Below are 24,080 nucleotides of genomic sequence, written 5' to 3'. Positions count from 1 at the left end.
ATAGCAGATTATGGAGATTATTTCATCAGAATAATTTTAATTACAGGCTGATTTTTCGCTTTTATCCGATTGTAGCATAACGCCTAAAACCAAGCCCTTTATGTCATTCCTTTGTTGGAAAAAAGTTTGCGTCTATTGTTGGTGTGCCCACACAACCAGATGGAAATGCATAATCTGGAAACTGACGTCAGAGGTGGGATTGCCTCAGAATGGCGGATTTCGTGCGTGCTCGGCTCTCCCCTCGGGTATTTCCGGATGTTGGGTTAAATCCCCGCCCGCTTCATTCCTGCGTTGTTTGGGGACAGTAGGAAGATGGCGGCGGCCCCGCTGTACTGTGTCTGCCGGCAGCCCTACGATGTGAGCCGGTTTATGATCGAGTGCGACATCTGTAAAGACTGGTTTCACGGCAGGTATGTAGTCTGCGACATCCTAAAGAGGTGTAGTTACATGGAGGCGAGAAACACGGTTTATTTTTTAAGAAAAGGCGACGGTTCTCTGAGCGGTCTTGGCTAACTTAGCGTGCTAACCGTTAGCGGTGGGCGACGGGGGTTTTAAACCGTCTATTGACACGACTTTACGGGCGAAAGTGGGGGTTCGCGCCCCTAAAAACAACATTAATGAACTCTATCGTGCCGCAGATAAGTTTAAACAAAACGACACGATCCAGCTCTTTGTAGTTATTATAATAATCAGCGGTATTTACTTAAATAGAGCCCAATAGAAAGTAGATCTTATAGCTGATGGTATACCGAGCTGTTTCAGTCAACACGGGTGATCAAAAGCGTACGTGACTACCTCTCCGTAGAGTTATTTAAAGGATAACTTTATTTTTGATGTCGCTGTGATTCAGTCGATTTGAATCCAGTTAAACCAGCCCTAGTGTACAAAGTGTGCCAGAGCTGGCAGGTTATTAAAGGTAACGGCAGCCTCGGGCGGCGTCTGAGTTGTATTTTAAACTTAATGATACAAGCAGATCTAATAAACAACTTCAACTTGTTTGGGCACAACCTGTACGTTAATTATATAGCAAACTGGTAGTTTATATCTATTATTTAATACAAATGAGCTTTGTTTTAAATGCTGTTTTGATATTGGTAGAAAGTAAGTGGGGGAAACGAGGAGATTGTTATGGTTTGGCTTTTGATTGACAGTTGGAGAAATTTAAATCCCCCACCCCCCTTTTTAGAAAGAGGAGGCACATGGCCTCGGACCCCTAGTGGCAAGCAGGGGAATTATTTAAAGGTACCAAGCAGGCACGTGTCTGGGTTTTGTGTGTGTGTGTTGTATTTGTTTTGTTTTGGGGTTTTTTCTTTCTTTTCTATTGTGATTGCAGGTAGCAGATGTTTTTGTGATTCATGCGTAGATGTAGGTGGAAGCTGTTGAAATCTTGATGGGAATCTTAATGTTGTGTAATGTACATTGCCTAAAATGTACAAATTTCAGTCCACACCTAATATTGTGACGCACTTCTTGAGCATGAGATTTTCTCAGCATCCGACTTTCTTTCTTTTGCAGCTTTCGCTTGTTTTTTTTTAATGTGGCTCTAAGTCCATGGGCTGACCTAGGCAACTCTTCGAGTCAGCCTGTGTGGGCGCATTTCCACAGTGACTGCTTAGGAATACAATAATCTGGGTTTTTTTTTTTTTTTTTTTTGGTTTTTAAGGTGGGGGGTTGCTCATGTTGAAATGACGGAAGCCATTGCGTAACCACCAAGTGTGCTGCCAAAAAACTCAGCAGCCAGGATTTGTGGTGTGTCAGCGCCAAAACAGACTAGCTGTGTGTCATCTGCCAGCAAGAAAAGGAACAAATGTTGGAGCTTCCCCCATTGATGACTAATAAGCAGATACACACCACACACGCACATACTCACAGCAAAGCTCCAAAGACGGCCACATTTCCAGCCTCTTTCCCACGAGGCAGGCCAGAAGGAAAGGGATATTCTCTGGCTGTGGGTGATGGCACGCCATTGGAGGGGAAAGCGGAGGAGCTCATTCTCCTAGTTCTTGTTGGTGTTTGTGTGGGAGACTTTTGTCTTGGTTGCTGGAGAGTGTCCTGTTTTCTATCACCTGTGTTTCAGTAAACAAAACAAGCTGTACTTTAATGTGGTAAGGCTGTCTGAATCAGTGTCACGGTTTATCAGCATCAGATTTGTAAAGAGTGAGGTTACAGGAAAGCTGAAAAAAGTCCTGATAAACTCCCCCCACGTTTTCAGTAATCTCTTTATTACAGTTTAATGCAGTTATATTCATTTTTGTTTTTATTCAGTTGTGGTTCAGTTAGTTTCCACGTTGTGTTTCTTATTCACTTCAGTTTTATTAGTTTGTAGTATTTCTTTAATAATTCAAAATTTGTAATACTGCATTAAATCTACATTAACTACAGCATAGCCCTCTACTACTTCAGGAAAATAGTCAACATATTTCTTTGAGAGGAAGACAGAAATACTTTTTCCAGTTGGGAACAACTACTGCTTTGATGCTAAAGTGGAAATACTATTTTGTGAATAAAGTCAGATGCAATGATGAGAATAAAGTTGAAATACTACTCGAAGTAGCTTCAAGATTAAAATAAAAGTACTACTTCGTGGAAAAAGTTGAATACTATTTCCAGAATAAAGTCAAGTACTGTTATGAGAACAAGATAGAAGTACTACTTCAAGAATAAAGTTGAATAATTATTATTTTTTTACTTTAAAGTCATAATACTACTTTCAGAGTACTGGAAAATACTATTTCCAGAATTAAGTGGAATTAGTGCTTAGATAATAAGGTAGATTGTGTAAAGTTAAAAAAAATTGTGTACATCTTCTCTTTTATGTGCTAAAAGAGAAATTTTGTCTTTTATTGTAACTGCTTCTAAAAATGGTACTTTAACCTCATGGGCCAACAGAATATATTTTGGTGCCCATTAGATATTTGATAAATACTTTAATCTAAAAGTTATACATTGCCTACAGTGGTAGACTTACACCTGAATGAGAAAAAAGCATTTGAAAAAAATACAAAATGATTGTTTGCAGAAGAAATGTTCTGAGGGTCTCTGTTACTAATCTTCTGACCTCTTTGGTTTACTTTGCTCCCCCTTCAGGTTTTTGTCCTGACTATCTGCAGGGGTAACAGTGCCCTGAAGCAGTATAACCCACTATTATACCCTTTGGTTTAGATTTCAGGTGTAAGTCTGAGGGCCATTCATCATTTTGAGCCTCACCTGATTGCAAGACCTGCCTCTGTAAATGGATCGCTTCATGCGTTTCTTAGATGCAAATTTACATCAGTGTTATGGATGTAAATCCCCGGTAGGTCGCATCAGATCACAGTGTAGGTGTCAGGCCCTCCGGTCTGCCCATTGTCTAATGTGCGTGTGGACAGTGGGGGCAATGATAGACCAGTGGTGCTCAATGAGATGGAGCGAATGACTGATGGGAGCTACGGCGAGCCAAGTTCAATGCGCGATCTGTCAATGTCGCACAGAGTGTGAGCACACTAAAGAGAGATGGATCACCTCTGTGGAGAGCCTTTTTGGTGTTTAGGCTAAGTGGAAGTGCCCCCCCCCCCCCCCCCCCTTTTTTTTTTTTTAAACTACTGCTGTCTGTGATGTTTCAGATCATCTGTTTAGATGTCTGATAAGTTGATTGGCTGAAGTAAAGACAGCCTCATAGCTCTTGTTTATATTCAGCTGACTCTCATTGGGGTGGAAATAACATTATATTTGGCTCAATCAAAGTCGATTAAGGGTCAAAAACATCAAGTATTGATTACTAGTCAGTTTGAATTATAACAGTAAAGAATATACCACACAGTTCAAATTAAAGGAAGTTTAGAAAACCACTTTAAATTACAATATCAAACTGATAGCTGATGTACCAAACTAATAGATCAATAATTTGTATGTTATGAACTGTGAATCTGCACAGCGAGTTCAGTCTGTGTTTGTTGTGTCGCGTCTTTCAGCAGCAAACACTCGTAAGACTGATGACTCGTTAGGTTTTAAATGGGGCTCAGCCATGTTGAAGACATGTGTGAAAACAGAGTCCCAGTGCTTGTGGGCCTCAGGGCAGCTCAACCTGCACTGAAAACAATTAAGTTGTTTAAAACTCCCAGGGGCTCCCTGACGCCCTATAAACAACAAAGTGATCCTCTTTTTGTTGTTTACCAGCTGACTACAGAAAGCCCCGCTGTGTCCTTCAAACTGTAAACAATGCACGGGTGATGTGTTGCTTTTATGCCTAGCTGGCTAAAATGATTTAACCCCTGAGGGCAGAATGACAGAGCCTTATCCATCTGTCAGACCTCAGTGGCTCTTACTGCTGTCCAAGTCCGGCTCTGTTTATGTAAGCCTTGCCTGAGCGCACTCGGACGAGTCAGGTGCTCCTCTGGGGCAGATAAAGACAGCCAGGTGTGTTTAACTGCCCTCATATCCTCTCCATCTCCACCACCCATCCATTAGAGATCTGCCAGTTCCCTAATGTAGGTGTGTCGGCACCCCATGCGGAGCGGTTATTTAGAGCTTAAAATAATGGCGATGCCAGCCTCCAGCCTTTGTGTTTCTGCACTGATCACTGAGGACAATGAACCCCCTCACAGTGCGTGGACTAATGAATAAACCCTCTCAGTTACACAGGAAGGAGGCCCTTGATGAGAGGAAGTGGAGGAGAGGGGCTGTTGATGGCGAGGGTTTAGCCAAGTACACACATCTCCGCTCATTCAGGAAGGGATGTTTAGCTCGGTAATCTGCTGCAGTGCTGTCAGAGGGCAGCTCTATCAGGGAATAAAGCAAGGTTTTGTGGGGTATCTGTGTTGCTCACCCTGGTTGTACTCTCTCTGACCTTTTTGTCGTCTTACAATGCATGATAACACTATCTTATGAGTTGAGATGACGTATGACTGAGCAGATGAGGTTCATGTCGGTTCAAGAGCTGTTTGCACACTCACCCCGCTTTGTGGTGATGCGATGCATCATCAAGCCCGAGTAAGGCAGCAGGAAATACTTGGCCCCTTTCTTTTCTTTCCTCTCCCATTTTTACATTTGCTGTCTCAAGTCCACATAGACTCACAAGCTCGGGTTAAAGTGGTAATCATTACAGATAACACGCGCGCTGAGTCAGGGTGGCGTATGTGGCACAGTGCCCTTATTTCCCACTGCGGTGTTATATAAAGGAAAGTAGCAAGAAGGTCACGTCAGCCCAGAGCACACGCTGTATTCACACGTCTCAGTGAACCCAGCGGCAGAGAGCTGTGACTCATGCTTTCCCCCAGCGAACGGCCACATGTTTGAACAAAGATTCCTGATACATGAGCTAGGCTTAGTCGCCAGCCAAACACTGTACACTGTTGCTGCTAGTTATCCATTTGCTCACGTGCAGGAGCAGGAGTGCTTCTCTCAGCTTCTTTTTTTTTTTTTTGTCGTCTTTTATGAATGTTGTAGGAGAGTGGAAAAGTAACTTGCAAAAGAGATAAATGTGAGTTCTTTACAGCTGAATGGATATTTAATTAGTTACTGTACTAATGCATTTGTTTGCCCTTATACCCAACCAACAACAGTTCAGATTTTGTGTGGTATGGTTGATATCCTGTTTGTGCACCAGGGTGATGTGGGGGGTGGCAGGCATTCACACAAGCTCACCATTTCCTGATGAGTTAATGGCCCTCTGCTTTATTTCCTTTACAGTTTTCCTGCAGTTCCTTGTAGATCAAAGCTGATAGCAGGCTTCGGTCAGCTCTATCCCCCCTGCAGGCTTTCACCTTTAAAAGCAAAGGTTATATCAGCAACAAACCTGTTTATAAACCTCTTTTTGCTGTGCTGCAGGAAGGGATTTTGTAGGCCAGTAATGAAGCTGGCGTCTGTCTGGTTCTCTCAAAAAAAAAAAAAAAAGCAACAAGATTTCTTCATTTGTTTTTGGAGTACTGATCTCAGGGGAAGAGAATCTCCACAAATTGATGCCACGTGCAGTCAGAAGAAGTAAAACGCTAATGTGGTTCTCAAACTGTGACACTATGGGCAAAATGTAGAAGGAAGCTAAATTTAAAACTAAACTGAAATTTACTTTGGTTACTTTTTTCAGTGTTCATAGAAAACTGTGGGGGCATTGAGTCTAAGTTATTTGTTAGTTTCTAATTGCATTATTTGGGGGTTTTGAATCTGAAATGTTATAGATTTGTTCTAACTTTCATCTAGTGGGTAATGGGCAGATTTATCAGCACTGGGTATCAGTGAAGAGGTCAGGTGCACACTAGTGACAGTAGTGATTAGTCATCTAGTCGACAAATTGCAGACAATCTTAGTTTGGATGGTGCAGGCTTCAGTGACCTGAAGTTTAAGTGTTTGCTTTTCCGTGGATGACACAGTCCTGCTTGCTTCATTGATCACCAGCTCACACTTGGCTGGTTTGGAGCTGAAAGCGAAACTGCCAAGGCTCTACATCTAAGGCCACGATTCTCAGTCAGAAAAGGGTGGAGTCTACATGCTTGGTTGGTAATATGTTGTTGCCCCAAGTGAAGGAGTTTGAATTATGTTAGGGACTTCTCAACAAGTGAGGGTAGGAGGACACGGGAGGATTGTCAGATGGGTGCAGAGCTGAAAGCGAATGTGAGCAGTTGATTTAATGGTTGATCTGCAGTCCAGCCGTCGCCTATTCCTCTTTAGAGCATTCGGGGTCTTCATTAGAAAGGTGATGACTTCAGTAGAGCCATTGCTCCTAAATATAAAAAGGGAACCAGCTGAGTCGGTTTGAGCATCCAATAAGGATCCTGGGACTTTAAGGAGCAAGGTGTTTCAAGCATGTTCAGCTGAAAGGAGATCACAGGGCAGACTGAAGACATGCGGGAGAGATTCCGTCCCTCGGCTGGATGGGACTGCCTCTTTTGACCATCTGAAGAGTTGAAGGAGGTAGCTGGGTTGAGGGAGGTCTGGGTATCTCTGTTTAGGCTGCTGGCTCTGTGAGCCAGACCTGAATAAGTGGTAGAAAATGGATGGATGGTCATGTGAATTAGGATAGTTCAGTTTTAGTTTGTACTTTTTGGCTTGTCACACTATACATGTTGTCCACAATCCGAACAAAGTTGCTGTTCAACCCATGCTGCTCCGGTATGCAACCCAGGAATGCATGTGAGTTGGTTCCTGTGGCTTGGCTGTTGCAGGATACTCAGGGGTAGTAGCAGCATGAGTGACACCGCTGTACTGCAGCTCCTCTTGATAAATGCGCTGCAAATTATATGATGAGAATGCAATATTAGCAAAGAGGCCAGATCATTCAGCTTGTTTTTTAAAAAAATATTGAAGCCATAACTGTGAAATGATAGAACATTTGTTGGAGGGGAAAAAAATAAAACGGCTATGTTTGGTCTCCTGACCTAAGTGTGCGCTGCTTTTTCCTCTTCTTTCTTTTTATCTTTGACCTGTGACCCCTGGCATCTCTGCTTGAAACACACATAGCATTTGACAGGAGTTTGGGAGCGTTTCATCTGCTTTAGCTTGTCCAGGTCAGATAAAGATTGTGGTGTCCTCGTTTCATTTCTGAACGGGCTTGTAAAGCAGTAGACCTGTTCCACTCATTTCAGTTAGATTGAAAGTGGTTTATATGCCACCATTTACAGGATAAGTTATCTGAAGGAACTTTAAAGTATAAGGAAAGACCATATATATTGTAAATGCAATGAATGTCTTCAGCTGGTAGGGTTTATTATTACATACATACATTATTATAGTAAATGCTTTGTATATGTTTGGGCAAAATCTTGTGATGGCGTGTTTTCTTTTCCTGGCAATTTAAAAACAATATAAACCTCTGTAGGGGACTTGCCCTAACTCTGTATCTCATTTCTTTCCAGCTGTGTACAGGTAGAAGAGCACCATGCTGTGGATATTGATGTTTACCACTGTCCCAACTGTGATGTCGTACACGGACCCTCCCTGAGTGAGTCTTTGCTGCTTCCTGAAGCCATTTTTCTCTCTCACGCACACACTCACACACACTGCAGTCCTGAACTTTTCTAGACACCTTGGTGCATGCAACCTGGCAGTTTCATAGTGCATAGTCCATTTAATGTCAGATTGCAGCAAATATCTCAGTAAATATTAGTGTGCATTTACTACTTATGAATAGTTGTTTTGTGCACGCTAGGGCTCTAGACTAACTTTTTGCGACGGTTGCACTGGTGCGCCTAAGAAACCACCAGCACAAAAGTTGGGAGCACCCAAATTTTTCAACCGCATAGCTTAACACCACTGTTTTACATGTGCACTTTTTTTTTGGTGGTGGTGGTGGGGGGGAATTGCTGTCTATACAGACAATATTGATTTGTAAATGATTAACTACCAATCTTGTGCTTAAAGTGCTTTGGCACTCTTTGGCAATATTGTAGACAATGTTAAACTTAATCATCATCTTGGCCTTCTCTGACGACCTGTTTGCTGCTGCCTGCCGCTGAAAGGCAGTGGGGAGAGGGGACACTTGGGCAGTGCATTTATCGCAGCATATAATGTGTTTTCTGGATACACTGTGCTTTTTCAAAGTTCAGAGGTTGATGGCTCCGTGTCAGAGCACTGGCTATGAATTTCAGATGGATCAGGCCTTAACTTAACCAAAAAGTTATAAATAGTTCTTTTCATCTTTTCTTATTACCCACAGCTACATCCACTTCTGTCAGGCCTAGGCTACTCACTAGGGCTGGGCATCATCACTGATTTCTATAATCCATTCGATTTCGATTCGATTCAATTTTGCCTCCAGACTGTCAGAAATATTATAATTCTCATCATTTATCAGTACTGACACTTATGAGACTTCATCAGAATTGGATTCGATATCGCTTTATTCAAGCTCACCTCTCTCTGTCCACTTGCACTTTCAAACGTACACGACCAATCAGAGAGGTACCGCCCCTGACTGTCCCTGCTTGGTTTAGACCACGATATGGGCATAGGTCTGTTGTTGACCACACGGAGACTTTCCGAGTTGCAGAGACTTTTTTTTTTTTTTTTTTTTTTTTTTTTACTCGAACAGTTGGTCGCACCGGTGTGACCTAAGATTTTTTTTTAGTCGCACCACTGAAAAATCTGGTCGCATTTGTGACCAATTTGGTCGCACTCTAGAGCCCTGGCACCCTCTTGCATCTGTTATCTTGGCGTCTCTGAAGCCTAAACAGTAAAGTGTTTCCATTAGCCAGTATATCTGAAGCAAACTATTTCCTGATGTGTGCTACATGTGAGAAAGCACAACAGCGGAAAGTATGACCTAATTCTTTGAGGTGCATGTGTGAAAACAGCACCATACTCTGATTCTCTGCCTTGTCTCACCCATGTCTCTATGCTGGACAGTCCCGGGGGGGAAGGCAGCTCTCTGCAGTGTTAGTCGAGTCAGATTTTTTTTTTTTTTTTGGTTAAGGGGGGGAGGGGAATAGGTTAACCTTTGACAACCCTGAGGGCAGACATTAAGAAGCTAATTGAATGGTGCTGTAAACCCTCCACTTTGATTGGACAAACCCCTCGATATCCACCCCTGGGCACAGGGGCTGAGTAGTGAATTAATGTGCTTGTGACAAGTGATTGTGATCTGCATAATTTACAATGTTGTTGTGTGAAGGTGCTTCAAGAGGGCATTATTACATTAGGACGAGACAGCCCAGTGAAACTCAGACCTACTTTTTTTTGTTTTCTGCAGTGAAAAAGCGCAACAACTGGCACAGGCATGACTACACAGAGCCAGACGATGGATCGAAGCCGGTGCAGGCTGGCACCTCAGTGTTTATCAAGGAGCTCCAAAACAGGACATTCCCCAGGTAGATATCAACACCCCCCCCCCCCCCAAAAGAGCCACACTTGTTAAAACTCTAAAGGCCTTGCTTAGTGGAATATTTTATTCAGGTAAACTAAAAGTGTGATTTTCTGATTTGTGAATCATGTCTACTTTTGAAGGCTCAAAATTGGGCTCCTGTAAAGTTGTCTATGCAGTTAAAGGCTTAAGTAAGGCTTTGCATTAGAAAGTTACAAAGGAAAAGAGAAAAACTGCAAATGTATGAGAATTTGTTTGTGTTTTTTCCAGTTCTCTCTTTCATTTTGGAAATGTTTTTTCTCATACTTAATCCTTCTGACCAACTGGATTGTTTTTCTAATTTGCTGAAAAAACTCAACATTCTTAACTTAATGCTCATACAGGTTAAAGTGGATTTAGGAGAAGACATAAATATGTACACGCTTGCTTCTTGTGGTTTTAAGCCAGGCAAACTGTTTTGTTCTGTGTTCTCACGTTTACAGATATCTAGTGGGAGTTTGATTGAGTCTGTTTCTATAAAAGAAAATAGTTCCAGTGTGTGGATTATTTACATTTTCACGACCACTGATTCTGGGAAAAAATGTGTAGCTTTGGAATATTTTTAGTCACACAAAACAGTGTGGCTTTAAGAAAGAAAGACACATTACTGGGTCCAGAGTTTTCTTGATTGTGATCACATTTTTGTAGAAATCTTTATGAAAAGTCAGTGGCTCACCTGACTTTATCTCAGGTGAAAAACCAAGGTTGTCGTCAGGATTAAATGGGTGATATGTAGTGACCTGGGTAATCCTCTCAGTGTGCCTAATCACCACCTCACAGAGCAGCTTGCATGTCTGTAGGCTCTTTTTGGGTCAAAATGCTACCACCACCACAAACACAATATTTTCACCTATATTGAGTTGTGGTTTGGGTAGTAAAGTAAACAAAGCAACTCTCTGCATGGCTAAAACCATTATGGTTTTATTTTGAGAACACTGGCAGCTTGAATTAACTTATTACAATCTGGTTTTCAGTGCCGAGGAGATTCTGATACGGATGAAGGGTGAGCTGGTGACTACCAGGTACTTGGAGAGGCAAGGCTTCAACTACCCCATAGCAGTCACCGAAATGGAGGGTCTGGGTCTGAAACTACCCCCCTCTACTTTTTCTGTCAAAGATGTGGAGCAGTATGTGGGTAAGAAAACTTGGCTTTGTTGTCACATGTATGTATGTATGTATGTAATTTACAACAAAACATTAGTGTTTATTGTCTGGGAAGGATGTGACTTCTGTGATTGGACTACACAGCATCATTGGAAGCTGCTTAAAAGCTAATGAAATAACACTACACCAGCCAGCTAAGTGGCCATTGCTGAGCAGGCGCCATCTGTGTGTGTCAATATGAACCAGTTTCCAGGTTCATGGGTTTTAACCCACTTATCAGGCATCAGACGATGGCTGAATGCGTTCTAAATGAGCGACGGCTAAGCTTTCACTGCCCTCTCCATGACCACTGCACTTCCTTACCGAAACAGCCTGCTACTTCCCAGCTCCTATTACAAGCCCATTACCAAGCCCACCAGTGTTTTTATAATTAAGTTCAGATTACAGACTCCCTTTCTCACGTTATCTCTCTCTCCCATGCCCTATTGAGCATTAAGCCAAGGCACAGGTGTTGTGACTGGGGTCTGAGTGTGGGATTACAGTTCTTCCAGTTTGAAGACAATGGGACAACTGGAGTAAACGCCGATGCTGTCGAGCATTTCTGCTGCCAGCTTGGTGTGTGGTCAAAGATTGGTCAAAAAGTTCTACACATGATTCAAAGTCTTTAAATTGACCTATTTATTGTTTTCAATATGAACTATATATTGTGTGTGTATATAATGAATGGAAACCAGGGCGAGGTGCCCTTGCTAGGAAGGAGTAAGGGTTTGGTCAGTAAACCTAATTATTCTTAATTTATTTAATTACCAACAAGTATTCACTCATCTCTGGACACAGGCTCTGGTTGCCTAGGTTACCTTGTTATGCATTTATTAACTTGTTATGTGCCAATCACTGGTATCAAATGCTTGCTCCGAAGTTGAGTGAAGTTTGTCTTGGAGTTGGCCCGCTCTGTGTTTTTCCTGTTTTTGGCTGTAGTTGCCGAATGTTTTTAACTTTCTCTGGTTTCCGTTTCTCTGTAAATCACTTCCTGTGTAGACGCAGCCTAAGATGTTACAATGCGACCCACCGTTAGCAACCCTCTCTCTTTCTGTGAGGGGAAGAATGCAGATGACAGCTGCAGAGACCAGCCTCTAGACCGCTTGAGTACTTTGATGTAGAAAATTAGGTTTAATGCCAGCTGTTTCAGAGTAAACTGGCATGTAAACTTTCAACTGAAGGATGACAGCCGATGTTGGCAAGGGCATTACAGCTAATTAAAACTAAAATAAAGGCTCAAACTGGGTGTAAAAAAATATTTTGGCTAACTTTAGAAAAAAATGAAACTGACTGAAATTTAAAAAAATGAGAAAATGTCTTTAGTTTTAGTCTCTGTTTAATGGAATTTGTTAGCACAGTCTGCCTGATGAACATTGTTATTTGTGTACAGAGACCCTGAGAAATAACCTCTCATTTATAATAATAAAAACACCAAACCTGAAACTATCGATTCTTCAATTTTTTTCCACTTACCCATTTCAGGGCTGTAGCAGGAGCTGGAGCATGTCCCAGCTGTCATAGGAACTGAACTAATGTTGAAGCTAATAAAACTAAACACAAATGAGCAAAGCCACTTGAGAAGCTAACTACACTGAGGCCCTGTCCACATTAGAAAGGTGTCTTGGAGAAGTTGGTTTTTGAATGTGTTTTGGTCTTTCGTTCACACGTGAAAAGCGTTTTAGGTCATAGACATTGGAGATTTTGAAAAACTCCTTCCAGGGCAAAGCTTTTTAGAAATGGTTTCAGGTTTTACATGAAACTATGCAAAACCTGACAAAGAAACCAGAAAGGGAAAACCAAGTTTGTATTGCACCATCAAAGTTGTCTTGATGCTTGTTATTGACTAATCAGATCACATTGACAGGCTTAAACTAATATTAATATGAGTTTTCCTTATGACATTTAGCACAAAATGGGTGGATACCAAATTAAACTCAGCTCAACTTTGAGGTCATCTGTTAAAGCACCCAACTGGTGCTTTGAGGAAGAGTAAAGGTTGCTGTTGACAGGCAATGGCTTATTACCAGCACTTTATTATAGTATTGTATATATTTTTTAAAGCCCGATTCACAAAAACCTAGTATAGAAGGAGCTATTCCAGTCCCTCATCCCAGTATTTAATATAACAAACCCTGCCGTGCATGTTCATAGTTACAATCATGTTCATTCCTACAAAACGGTCAAAAATAAAGTAGGATTCATCTTTTGATTTCAGTGTTGAGTGGATTATTTTTACAGCATTTTGCTCCCAAAACGTTTGATTCATGAGGAAATAATTGTTTTACATTAAAATTAATGCAGTGAGTAACAAGTTTCTGGTTCCTGTCTGCTGACAAAGACATATTTGCAACAATTATCTCAGTTAATTGGCTCTTTAACATAACTGGGTGTCGTCATATATCATTGTCGTTATGGTGGGATGTCGGTTAGATTGAGTGTCTCTCGAGCTGGCTCAGCGGTGCTTTAGTTTGTTGACAGTAATAAAAATTAAAATAAAAAAACTAAATAAAAACATTGAATTGGGTTTGTGAACCCAGTGCTCAAGCTCGGCGTTGCAGGGTTTCCAGGCAGCTTTGTCTCGCACTGTGTGACTGACTGCTTTTCACTCCACCTGTTCTCTGTCATCAGACGCTGGCCAGCTGGGCCTTTAGAGGAGTGTGTGTGTGTGTGTGTGTGTGTGTGTGTGCGTGTGTGTGTGTGTGTGTGTGTGTGTGTGTGTGTGTGCACACAAGTATGCACAGGGGTAATAAAAAAGGTGTGTGGGAGGGGTGTGGGGAAAATACAACCACCAGCTGTCTTGCTACACACTGCACCCCAGTCTTACTTCCGGCCCTGCATGTCACTGCGTGTGATTTGTAGCGTCCCAACTGTGAGCTGTTTGCTGTTTGCTCTCTCTTTGACTTTTTTCTCTTTTCCTTTTTAGCATCTGTTTTTTCTATCCCATGAGTAAACACACACATGCACACACAGCTTTTGCACACTTTTTCTCACATTTACAGACATATTTCCTTATATGCTTGAGATCTCCCACGCACACACAGCTATTAAACGTAGCAGCCCTCTCACCTCCACCCACTCCCCTTCCTCTGGGACTGGTGGTCTGGACAGATTGACAGATTGTCTCGCTTGCATCCCCTACAACCCCTCCCCATGCTGCCATATTAATGCCAGTTTTCTTCAGGGGTTGATCTCTAAAAGCACATGAGGATGCCAGCAGGCTGCTGACCCCTCTGAACCCCATCACCTACTCTGCAGTCATTTAAAAAGTTTGAAGATTTTCATTCAGGAGTCTGTGACTGCAGAACATCTAATCTGATATTGCACAAACTAAAAGGCACTTTATTCCCATCTAGGTGGTAACAAAGTCATCGACGTGATAGATGTGGCACGGCAGGCGGACAGCAAGATGAAGCTCAGCGAGTTTATCAAGTATTTCACCAATCCCCATCGACCCAAAGTCCTCAACCTCATCAGCCTGGAGTTCTCTGACACGAAGTAAGCCATGCTGCAGGTCCGTCACTGTGATTTAAAAGCGAAAAAGGAATAAGTATCTTCAAGAGTCAGCAAACTAGGTTTGACAAAACTTCCCGATGTATTTTTTTTACCAAGGCCATCTATATCAATGTAAAGTTGAATGGAAGCTTCCAGCTGATTTAATAGTTGCCTGAGTTAATAGAAAGAAATGGAACAACATTCGATTTAAAGTCCTTCTGATGTAGCCAAAGCTGTTTTCACACGTGCACTTTAGACAGATTTGTGAGAATCAGGTTGGGATATTTTGCTCAGTTTCTCTTTAAGTGTAGCACACAACAAAACAGGCATTTGCACTACTGGGAGTACTGTGAAGGTGAGGGAGCATGTAGCATGCTGGAGGCTCCTTATATGATGACAGCTTGATAACGATGAATGCCGAGAATATTATTCTGCTTTGTTCTAACACTGGTGCAGTCTGACATCATATGGACTTTGCACTATAGGCACCTAGCAGGTTAAAGACCAGCTACCATCAGATCTGATTGTGCTGGACGTTTACAGTCTCACTTTCAGCTCTGTTGTCACTCAGTGCATGAGTGACAACACCTCAGTGACTTGTTATTCTGTTGAGGGTCGAGTCTCTCTACAGTATTGGATGTGGTTGAGATTAAATCAGGGACCTACAGATATGTTTTTAAAACTTTCCTAAGCTCAGTGTGCTGCATGATTCTGATCACCCGCAGGATGGCAAAGCTGGTGGAGGTTCCTGACGTGGCTCAGACGTTGTCCTGGGTTGAGAACTACTGGCCAGACGACTCCTTCTTCCCTAAACCCTTTGTCCAGAAGTACTGCCTTATGGGGGTCAAAGACAGCTACACAGATTTCCACATAGACTTTGGAGGCACCTCTGTCTGGTATCATGTTCTCTGGGTGAGTGTGTGGATTTAAAGAGCTTTTTTTTTTTTTTTCCCCTTTAAAGAGAGGAACATGCCACCCTGATGTTCATCAAGCTCAGGGATTCAGTGTTTCTTTAAATACTGAGGTTTTTAGGTCAGACTAGCACTCTCTGAAGGGTCACCTTGCTTCTCACATCCAGTTAATTCATAAAACAGCCAGCAGCACTCATCATGATGATGGTCTCACCCCCTCGCTTCTGAAAACTACAGCTAACTTTAATTTGTGATTGAATGAGGGGCGGGTGTTTAGAAGAGCAGTGCCGTCACATTCACAAGTTTAACCTCTCGTTACCTTAAATACCTTTTCTTTTGATTTTCAGGGTGAGAAAGTCTTCTACTTGATCAAGCCCACCCTCACCAATCTTGCACTATATGAGGCATGGAGCTCCTCGCCCAATCAGAGCGAAGTGTTCTTTGGGGACAAAGTGGATAAGTGTTACAAGTGTATTGTACCCCAAGGAACCACGCTGCTCATCCCTACAGGTCAGTGAGATGTTTTAATGTCACATTTGATAAGTAAAGGACTTTAAGTGTACTTTCAAAACTTTCTTAAGGTCAGTTTGAACTGGGAACCTCCTGAGAAACTCTGTATTTCTATCACAGGAACTGGGTAGCACATTAAGCTCCAGGGAGATTATTTTACCCCACAAAAAGTCCCAGCTGACAGGGGTTGTACTTTCTGAAAGTACAACAGTTGGTTGTTGGTTGGCAAACAGTTGGAAAGTTGTAACCTCGCCATCTTCTGGATGTTCAAGAACTGTTTGATAGAAGTGATGATTGTGATAAATGATGGTTTATGTTCACGCTATGATCCGTGAGCATGGCAGTTATGTAGACCTCTAGGTATTGGACGTATGAAGAAATCAAATTTGGATAACTGGCAGCCTATCATCTGTGCTTTACTAATTGTCATGATTAGCTCAAAAAGTCAACTATGATATGTTTTATGATGAGATGAGCAATGTTATTGTTATTATAGGGCATGTTACAGCACTACAACATCCACTCTTTAAAGATAATGTATTTATGAAAAAAAGGATGCAAGCACAGTTGACTGACTGGTAAAACATGCAGGTCAGCACGAGTGCAGAGCTTTTCCCAGATCAGTCAAATGATTTGGACAAATGTATTCATAGCTTATTTGTAATATTACACGTGGGTTTAAAATCAGCTCAGCCTTTCATGCTCAGTCACGTCCGCTATCCCGACACACCTTTTTGAAAGGGATCTTTGGTCGGTACACCAGGATGTGATTGAGAGCTTTCACACCAGCCTAAACAAACATCACTGACCAGACAAACACACACACACACATTTTAGTTGAACCAAACTAAACACACTAGTCATCAAAGTACTTTTAAAGTCTTGGATAATGGTGTGTGGTTTCCAAGCACAATAAATTCCACACTCTCAGACGTGCAGCTGTTTGTGTCGCTGATGTTAAATCATTGTTTCTGGTGACTGCCTGACAGTTTTGCACCAGCTTTGCTGACCTGCCTGTTTTTGTTTTTTTTTGTTTTTGTTTTTTTTCCCCATGTGCATTTAAAAGTGAAAAATAATCATGATTCCCATGGATGCTGCCAGGAAAATACAGGCTCCTTTAAGGTCCTCTATTATTGCCAAAGGAAAATAACAGAGAGGGAAATTCTTCCTGAGCAACAACCCAAACAGTTCTTAATGATCATAATTACAGGGAAAAATGAAGAGAGACAGAGCTCCTATGTAATATGATGAAAGTAGCACTGAGGCGTTTTACTACACGTGACTATGCAGCCTTGTGGTGGCGCTGCTGATGTTACATTAAGAAGGTAGAAAGATGTTTTGATGTCATGTCACTAACTGAGCATGACACCAAAGCATGCTTTGATTCGCTGAAGTGAAGCTAATGGATCCAGTCATACCATTATTTGTCCATCAGTCTCTCAATGGACTTTTTAAGCCCATAGAGCTCCTTCACCCTTGCCCCCCTACGGCACACGGACAGACAAAGCTCAGTTCAGCCCGTCAACTGCTGGATGTCCTCAATCAGTCTTCCAGCCATGCTTTCTCAGAAAGCTCAAGCAGCATTGTGAAAGAGAGCTTTTGGCAGAAAGGCTGTGGAGAGGTGGGAATTAAGCTGGGGTCAGGAAACACAGTAGGTCAGTCAAGCGTATTATCAGGCCTGTCTGTCAGCCTCTGTCCCCCCCCCCCAAAAAAGAATCTGTTTTCTCCTACTTTGTGTTGTATTAGGAGCACTGTTTATCTGGGGTGGAAGCCGTTATTGACAGCATTATCTCCTGCTGCTGAGTGTGACTGTGCCTCAGCAGGATAATAAAGTTTCTTGCAGTCTTGTTGTCACGGATTTTTTTCTGCATGTTGAGAAAATATGATTAAGCGAAGTATAAATCCCTATTTCCTCAGGTATTCATGTGTAATTTCTCTGCCCCACCCTAAGAATGTTATCATTCTAAGCCAGAGAGTAGATAAGATGAGTAAACATCTGTGCTCTGCTGCCCTCTGCAGGCTGGATCCACGCTGTTCTCACCTCTCAGGATTGCATGGCATTTGGAGGGAACTTCCTTCACAACCTCAATATTGGCATGCAGCTCAGGTAAACCACTCGCCTGCAACTGGTGTGGCATCTTGATTTTTGTGTGTTTTCTAGAGACTTTAGCACTTAACGTTTGGTTCGCGTTGTAGGTGTTATGAGATGGAGCGTCGTCTGAAAACCCCAGACCTCTTTAAGTTTCCCTATTTTGAGGCCATTTGTTGGTATGTGGCAAAGAACCTCCTGGAAATGCTAAAAGGTGAGAGTCCAAAACTAAAAACCACAAGCCACAGAGATGTGTATAAGAGCTGTCGCAACATAACATTTCGACATAAAAATTCAAAACATTTGGCAAGAAAATAATGGTGTCAGTAAGATTTATTTATGGGTCTTTCCATGAAAAATCAATGAGATCCTCCCACCTGACCCCTCAGAATTAGTATATTTAATGAAGTCATGCAAAATTTTACCTGCATATGACAGTAAATTTCAGGGTTGCAAGTCCTTTAATACATAGTGGAGGGTCAAAGTGTGACATGTTTTGTTTTTTCCCCACTATTTTTGATCCCTCAAAAGTTAAAAACACAAAATATCCACAGGAAATTTCCATTGCTGAACACCACTTTTAATGCTACCTTTTTGGAAATCCATTACTGTTTTAAAAGGTTTGAAGCTTTCTTGCTTAAAACTCATGTGACAGTTTTCCCTTCTTTGATTTTGTCAGAGCTTCGAGAGGACAACTGTCCTCCACCGACCTACCTAGTGGATGGAGTCAAGGCTTTAATCAGTGCACTGAAGACTTGGTTGAAAAGAGAGGTGAGAAATTCCGCCTGATTACACCTCGCATGTCTGCAGTCCACATGGTTCTTGTGACACAGGAGTCACCGGAGGCATCCACGTTTAGTCTTATCTGTCAGCAGCAGGCGGCAGATTCTCTGCTCACTCCTCTGCTTTGAATGTAAACTGTTGCGGCTTTGCAGGTGAACGAACCCACCAGCGAGGTACCAGACAATATCAGGCCGAACCATCTCATTAAAGAACTGACCAAGGAAATCCGCTACCTAGAGGTGAGGAGCTTTTTAGACTTCATGCAAATGGTGGTGTCAGCTGGGAGAAAAGCTGACGCTCTTTTGGTATTGTCAGTGATTAATAAAAGTGACCCACATTTTAGACATATACAAGCTGTAATCTCAGTGTTTACATCATTAATTTGCACCATTTCTTGAGTTTTACATGTGCTTTATCTGTACATCTTATTAAATTTAAAAAAAATGATCATTTGATTCTGTAGGTTTTGTTTTTATTTTTTGCACACTGTAACAACCTTCACTTCATGATTTATTTTACATTTATTTTCTAGGAGGAACCAGTGGGTGGTAGCAAGCTAGTGAAATCTCAGGGAAGTGGAGTACCTTCGGGATCAAACGGCTGCTTGTCCACTCGAGCTACGGTGGAGAGGCTGTGCCAGGCACGGCGAGCTCGAAGGGCCGCCAGGCAACTGAGGGAACAGGAGCACCATGCGCCCAAGCTACCCACTAACTTGGACATCTTAGAGCAGCACACCAGGGATGTGCTGAAGAGGCTGGAGGTCGGGCCACTGGAGGAGGTGAGCTTCAAGGAGCAAACATTCAGAATGTGTGTTTAATCTACATTAAAGGAAGAAACCAAAATGCCGTTAGTTAGGCCAAAAGGTGCACAATGTACTTATTATTGTAGTTGGAGTCTTCACTTAAATGCAGCTTTGCACCGATTAAAGCTTTTTGTAAATGCTTCTGTGTGTGTTGTTGATGACTGATACAATACTTTTAATATTCTGTATCCAGGATCCTGCATTTGGTGCCAAGGTTCATGCAAAGTTCAACAAAGTGTCAACCGCATCTGCAGCTGCTGCTGCAGAGTCTTTGGAAGACAACCACATACGGCTAATGCTGGTCAACGGAAGAATCATCAGGTGGGGGAGCAAAGTGAATCAGTGTGCAGAGCCAGTCAAACTAGTACTTTTGTTTTGGTGACAAACTCCAGAAACCAACATAAAACCGCTTTGGTGAATAAAAAAATAACATGAAGTAAAAATGAATTTAGAAAGGTTTACTAGTCAGCAACAGAAACTATGAATTTGTTAATCTACAAAGCCTGTTCTTCTGAGCTGTGACGCAGCCGTCAGGAGATGAGGAGTCCAATTTATTTTCCTCTTCTTGTTTATTACAATATAAATTAGTCACCTGCTCTGCATGTTAACATGAACTTTATATTTGTGTGTGCAGAGATTTGAGACGACCGGGAAGCAGCAGCCCTGTAAAGTCCGAAGATGAGGGACTGTCTGTTGGCCCACCCAAGGGTTGCATGGACGTGAAGTTTGAGAGGATGTATGACAGTCAGGAACAGCACAGCACAGCTGAGAAATCCGCACTCCTCAGTAAGTCTTCAGTAAATATTAAACCAACAGATGATTGTAGCCATGCAAGCATTTAGCTGACGATGTGTTCCTTTGTGTCTCAGGAGATCTGGAGAGGATGAAGACTGAACTCAGGGAAGAAGTCTCAGGACACTCCAGTGTGTCAGATGTCGAGTCAGACAGCGACTTTCCCACAGAGGTAAACGATGTGCAGGATTTATACAAACACAGCCGGTTTAAGAGCTCAGTGTTTCTGAACAGAGTGTACTTTGGGTAATCATTTTTTACGCTGTCTTCTGAGGCATGTTTTTGAAATTTCTCTGTCCGATGTAGCATAAAGAGTCATCATCGTCGTCATCATCTTCTGACGAAGACTCGGAGAGCTCCCAGGATGAAGAGGACGAGGATGAGCAGCAGACAGGCTCAGGGCACATAAAGCTGGACCAGTCTGGCGAGAAACTCAGGCACAAACACAAACCACTCAAACGGTGAGGAAACGGATCAAGGCAGGCCTGTGACCAGTACTATTATGCTTCTTCAAATATTCTGATTATCCGTGGGCCGTTTAACCAAATAAATAAATAAATAAATGAAATAAAATCCTTGAAAGGCCCCCGTGAACACGGCTCCATCGGGGCACCTTTTTTAAAAATGAGTCTCGTCTGCCTCCTACAGAGAATGTCCTACCTCACCCAGCACAGCAGAGGCCATTCAGGGGATGCTGTCTATGGCTGGTCTGCTGTGCTCCTCCAAGTCGGAGACGGCAGACTCGCTCCAGGAGTCCTGGTGGCCCAGCCCGCTGGAACAGGCGCAGCACCAGCGCCGACTGCAGGGGGACAAGAGCCCAATAGACAGCCAGGGAAACAGCAGCAGCGAAGCCTGGGACAATCAGGGGCTCCCCAGCCCAGAGATGGACTACCAATACTGTGACCCCTCAATGTCTCCACCTCTGCACCCCTCCAAGAGGCACGCCCCAAACCCTCCACCAATCAGCAATCAGGCCACAAAAGGTTTGAAATGTGACTTTTATCATTTCTGCTTGTTAATATGCAGAAAAATGGAGAAGCTGTTTCAGTCCACACTAACTGGCACAGAAGATAAAGCATGGTTCAATACATAATGTGCAGGATGTGGGAATTAGCTCTCTGATTAGCTCTCTGACAGTGGGAGAGGTGGTATTCAGTGTTTAAAAACTGTTTAAAATTAAATAGAAAGTACAGAAAAAAAAACCTTTCCAAAATTAAGCTGATCAAAGATCAGGACAAATTTTAACCAGGACTTAACTGTCGTGCAAGAAGTGTTAGTATATTTTACTTCGATTAATGTATACTTTAATTTCCCCACGGGGATCAATACTCTCTACATTTAACCCATTCACTCAGTGAAGCAGTGGGCAGCCGTGTGTAGGGACGGTACCTTGCTCAGGGGTACCTCAGGGTAGCCGTTCAGTGGATTTGAACCCTCAACCTTCCGATCATGGGGCCACCACGCTACCTACTGAGCTGTCCCTGCCCCATTATCATGTTTTATTTCATTTTTGCTGTTTGACAATGTTTAGTTTAATTTGTATTAGTTTCTTTAATTATTGTAATATAAAGTAGGTGCTTTCTTTGGTGTCAGAGGTCCGTTTTAAGGGCCACTTATGGTTATCATCATGATTAGGCCACTTGATGGATTATTTGTCAGATTTGTGAGAAGATAGTTAGTTGAAATGTTACTCACTATTTGATGTTACTATATAAATCCTGCTAATATTTTCATTTTTCTCTTTTTTAGGCAAACGGCCCAAAAAAGGCATGGCCACAGCCAAGCAGCGACTGGGGAAGATCCTGAAGCTCAGCAGACACAACCGCGTCTTCGTGTAACCCTCCCAGACATTGAAAGAAGGGCGAGGAGTCAGGAGCAGGGGGAGAGAAGAAGATAGTTTTGTGTATTTTTTACCAGACAGTTAAAATATGTCGGGGGGAGGGTGGATGAAACAAAAAAGAAATGAAATCACATGGACACTGCCTGGAGATGAAACAAATCTTTGATACGTAAAACACGCTCACTGTGCATGCTTAGGAGACAGGGTATCGGATTGGAAACGAGCAAGCGCACGACTTTACTACAAGCACACTAAAGACAAAAACATGAAAGGAGCATGTTGCTGCAGGGAACGGTGGACTTGAAGCTCCTGTGGGCATTTTGGACGGACAAAAAAAGAGATGTTGGTGGGGGCGGGAGGAGAGGGTGAGGCGGCAAGACGTCCACTGCTTCTGATGCCAAGATCACCTGCGTCACATTTGCTAGTATTTCCCCCTTCTGCTGATCACCCCTCCACCTCTCCCCTGGCCTAATTTTTATTATTATTATATATATATATATATATTTTATTTTTTTTTATTCGTGACAAACTGAACAGGACGAAGGGTCTGTTTACCTGGACGGGTGGAGGTGAAACGCGGTGCTAAAAGAGGAGGTGGTGAAACTGAAATTTCAAAATGGTGCTTATTTGTTTGTACGTCTCTCCACTCTCTCATGCTTGTGTCCCACCCTTCCTCTTTATCTCAATCACACCAGCAATAACTACTTTTTTTTTTTTTTTTAAGGAGAGAGGTAAGGGCGAGAGGCAGCACTTTGGTGCGTTTCTTCTGCTCGCAGAATTTTAACAGGTGTAAAACTGCACCTGCTCTCACACCTGCACTGTAGTGTTGGAGGTGGGGTGGAGTCACTCAAAATGCTGCCTCTCTGTGAATTTGTTTTCCCATAGGAATTACAAGTCGTCACCTCTGAAACGACTCTGGCTTAATTTATTTCGCGTTTTATGTGATTTTTTTTATTGTTGTTTTTATGGATTCTGAATTATGTATTTATTAATTGAACAGAGGTAATGATTTTATTATATTTTCACCCTAAAAACCTCAGTGAGCCTGAGGATGTTTTTTTTTTTTTTTTCCCCTTCGTAAGGAGTTTTTTTTTTTTTTTTTTTTTTTAAACCTTTTAAAAATAAGTTTTTGTAAATGTGGTTGTTTTTAGAGTTCATGTGATCATCTGTTGAGTAGCTACCCATCTTTTCCCTTCCCAGCTGAGTAGAGCCTGTGTCGATCCTCGTCCTCTTTGTTCCTTTAGAGGTTTTTTTTGGTTTGTTTATGGGCTATGTGTGGATAGTCTAGGTTAAGAAACTTCCATATCTACTCCTGCTTTCTCTACTTAGTGCCACACCGTTTAGCAAAAAAAACAAAACAACAGGTATTCTGAGCCACTGTGGTCGATCCAAAGTAGATGATGTATTAAAAGGTCAGCGATTGAGGAACTGATATGTGGATGATTGAGGTTTCTTTTCTTTAATGTGAGGTGTGTGTGTGCAGTTCTTCACTCTCAGGGAATGATGCCATGGACATAACCTTCGATTAACCACCAGCCACACATCATGGATGCAGACACTCATAACTTCTTATTTCAGTATTTTTCTGTTTTTATAGCTCAAAAAAAAAGAAAAAAGAGAAAAAAAAAAAGCAACAGGTCAGATTTAACAGTCATTGTATCTTTAGGCTACTTTTACCCATTTGGTGTTACTCCCACTCGCTGCCTCCAAACACGTGTTCAGCTCATTGCTTAAGTGGAAAAACACCCTAGTTTAAGTTGACTCTGCACCCATGTAGCTTTAAGAGCGCCCTCTGAACAGTGAGCCTTCCTCAGGTGAGTGATGAGATCCAAAACACAGAATTAACATAAAAAAAAAAAACTGAGTGTTTCCTTTGTACCCCTCCTTTTTCTTTTACACTACACTTTAAT

General features: G+C 42.2%; 1 protein-coding gene across 1 annotated transcript; it reads left to right on the top strand.

Moving 5' to 3' along the window:
* Positions 1-280: 280 nt before the first annotated feature.
* kdm7aa (lysine (K)-specific demethylase 7Aa) lies at positions 281-24,030 on the top strand. The gene is made up of 18 exons (XM_040035503.1): positions 281-410; positions 7,827-7,912; positions 9,659-9,776; positions 10,783-10,943; positions 14,305-14,446; positions 15,169-15,355; positions 15,702-15,864; positions 17,884-17,971; positions 18,061-18,167; positions 18,633-18,724; positions 18,889-18,975; positions 19,269-19,514; positions 19,732-19,859; positions 20,173-20,324; positions 20,408-20,502; positions 20,637-20,791; positions 20,979-21,313; positions 22,080-24,030. The coding sequence occupies exons 1-18, from the start codon at positions 313-315 to the stop codon at positions 22,166-22,168; spliced, it is 2,529 nt and encodes an 842-aa protein (XP_039891437.1). The 5' UTR covers positions 281-312; the 3' UTR covers positions 22,169-24,030.
* Positions 24,031-24,080: the final 50 nt, after the last annotated feature.

The sequence above is a fragment of the Simochromis diagramma genome, unplaced genomic scaffold, assembly GCF_900408965.1.
Source record: "Simochromis diagramma unplaced genomic scaffold, fSimDia1.1 OVJJ01000816.1, whole genome shotgun sequence".
Classification (NCBI taxonomy): Eukaryota; Metazoa; Chordata; class Actinopteri; order Cichliformes; family Cichlidae; genus Simochromis; species Simochromis diagramma.
This window is presented reverse-complemented; position numbering and strand designations above follow the sequence as displayed.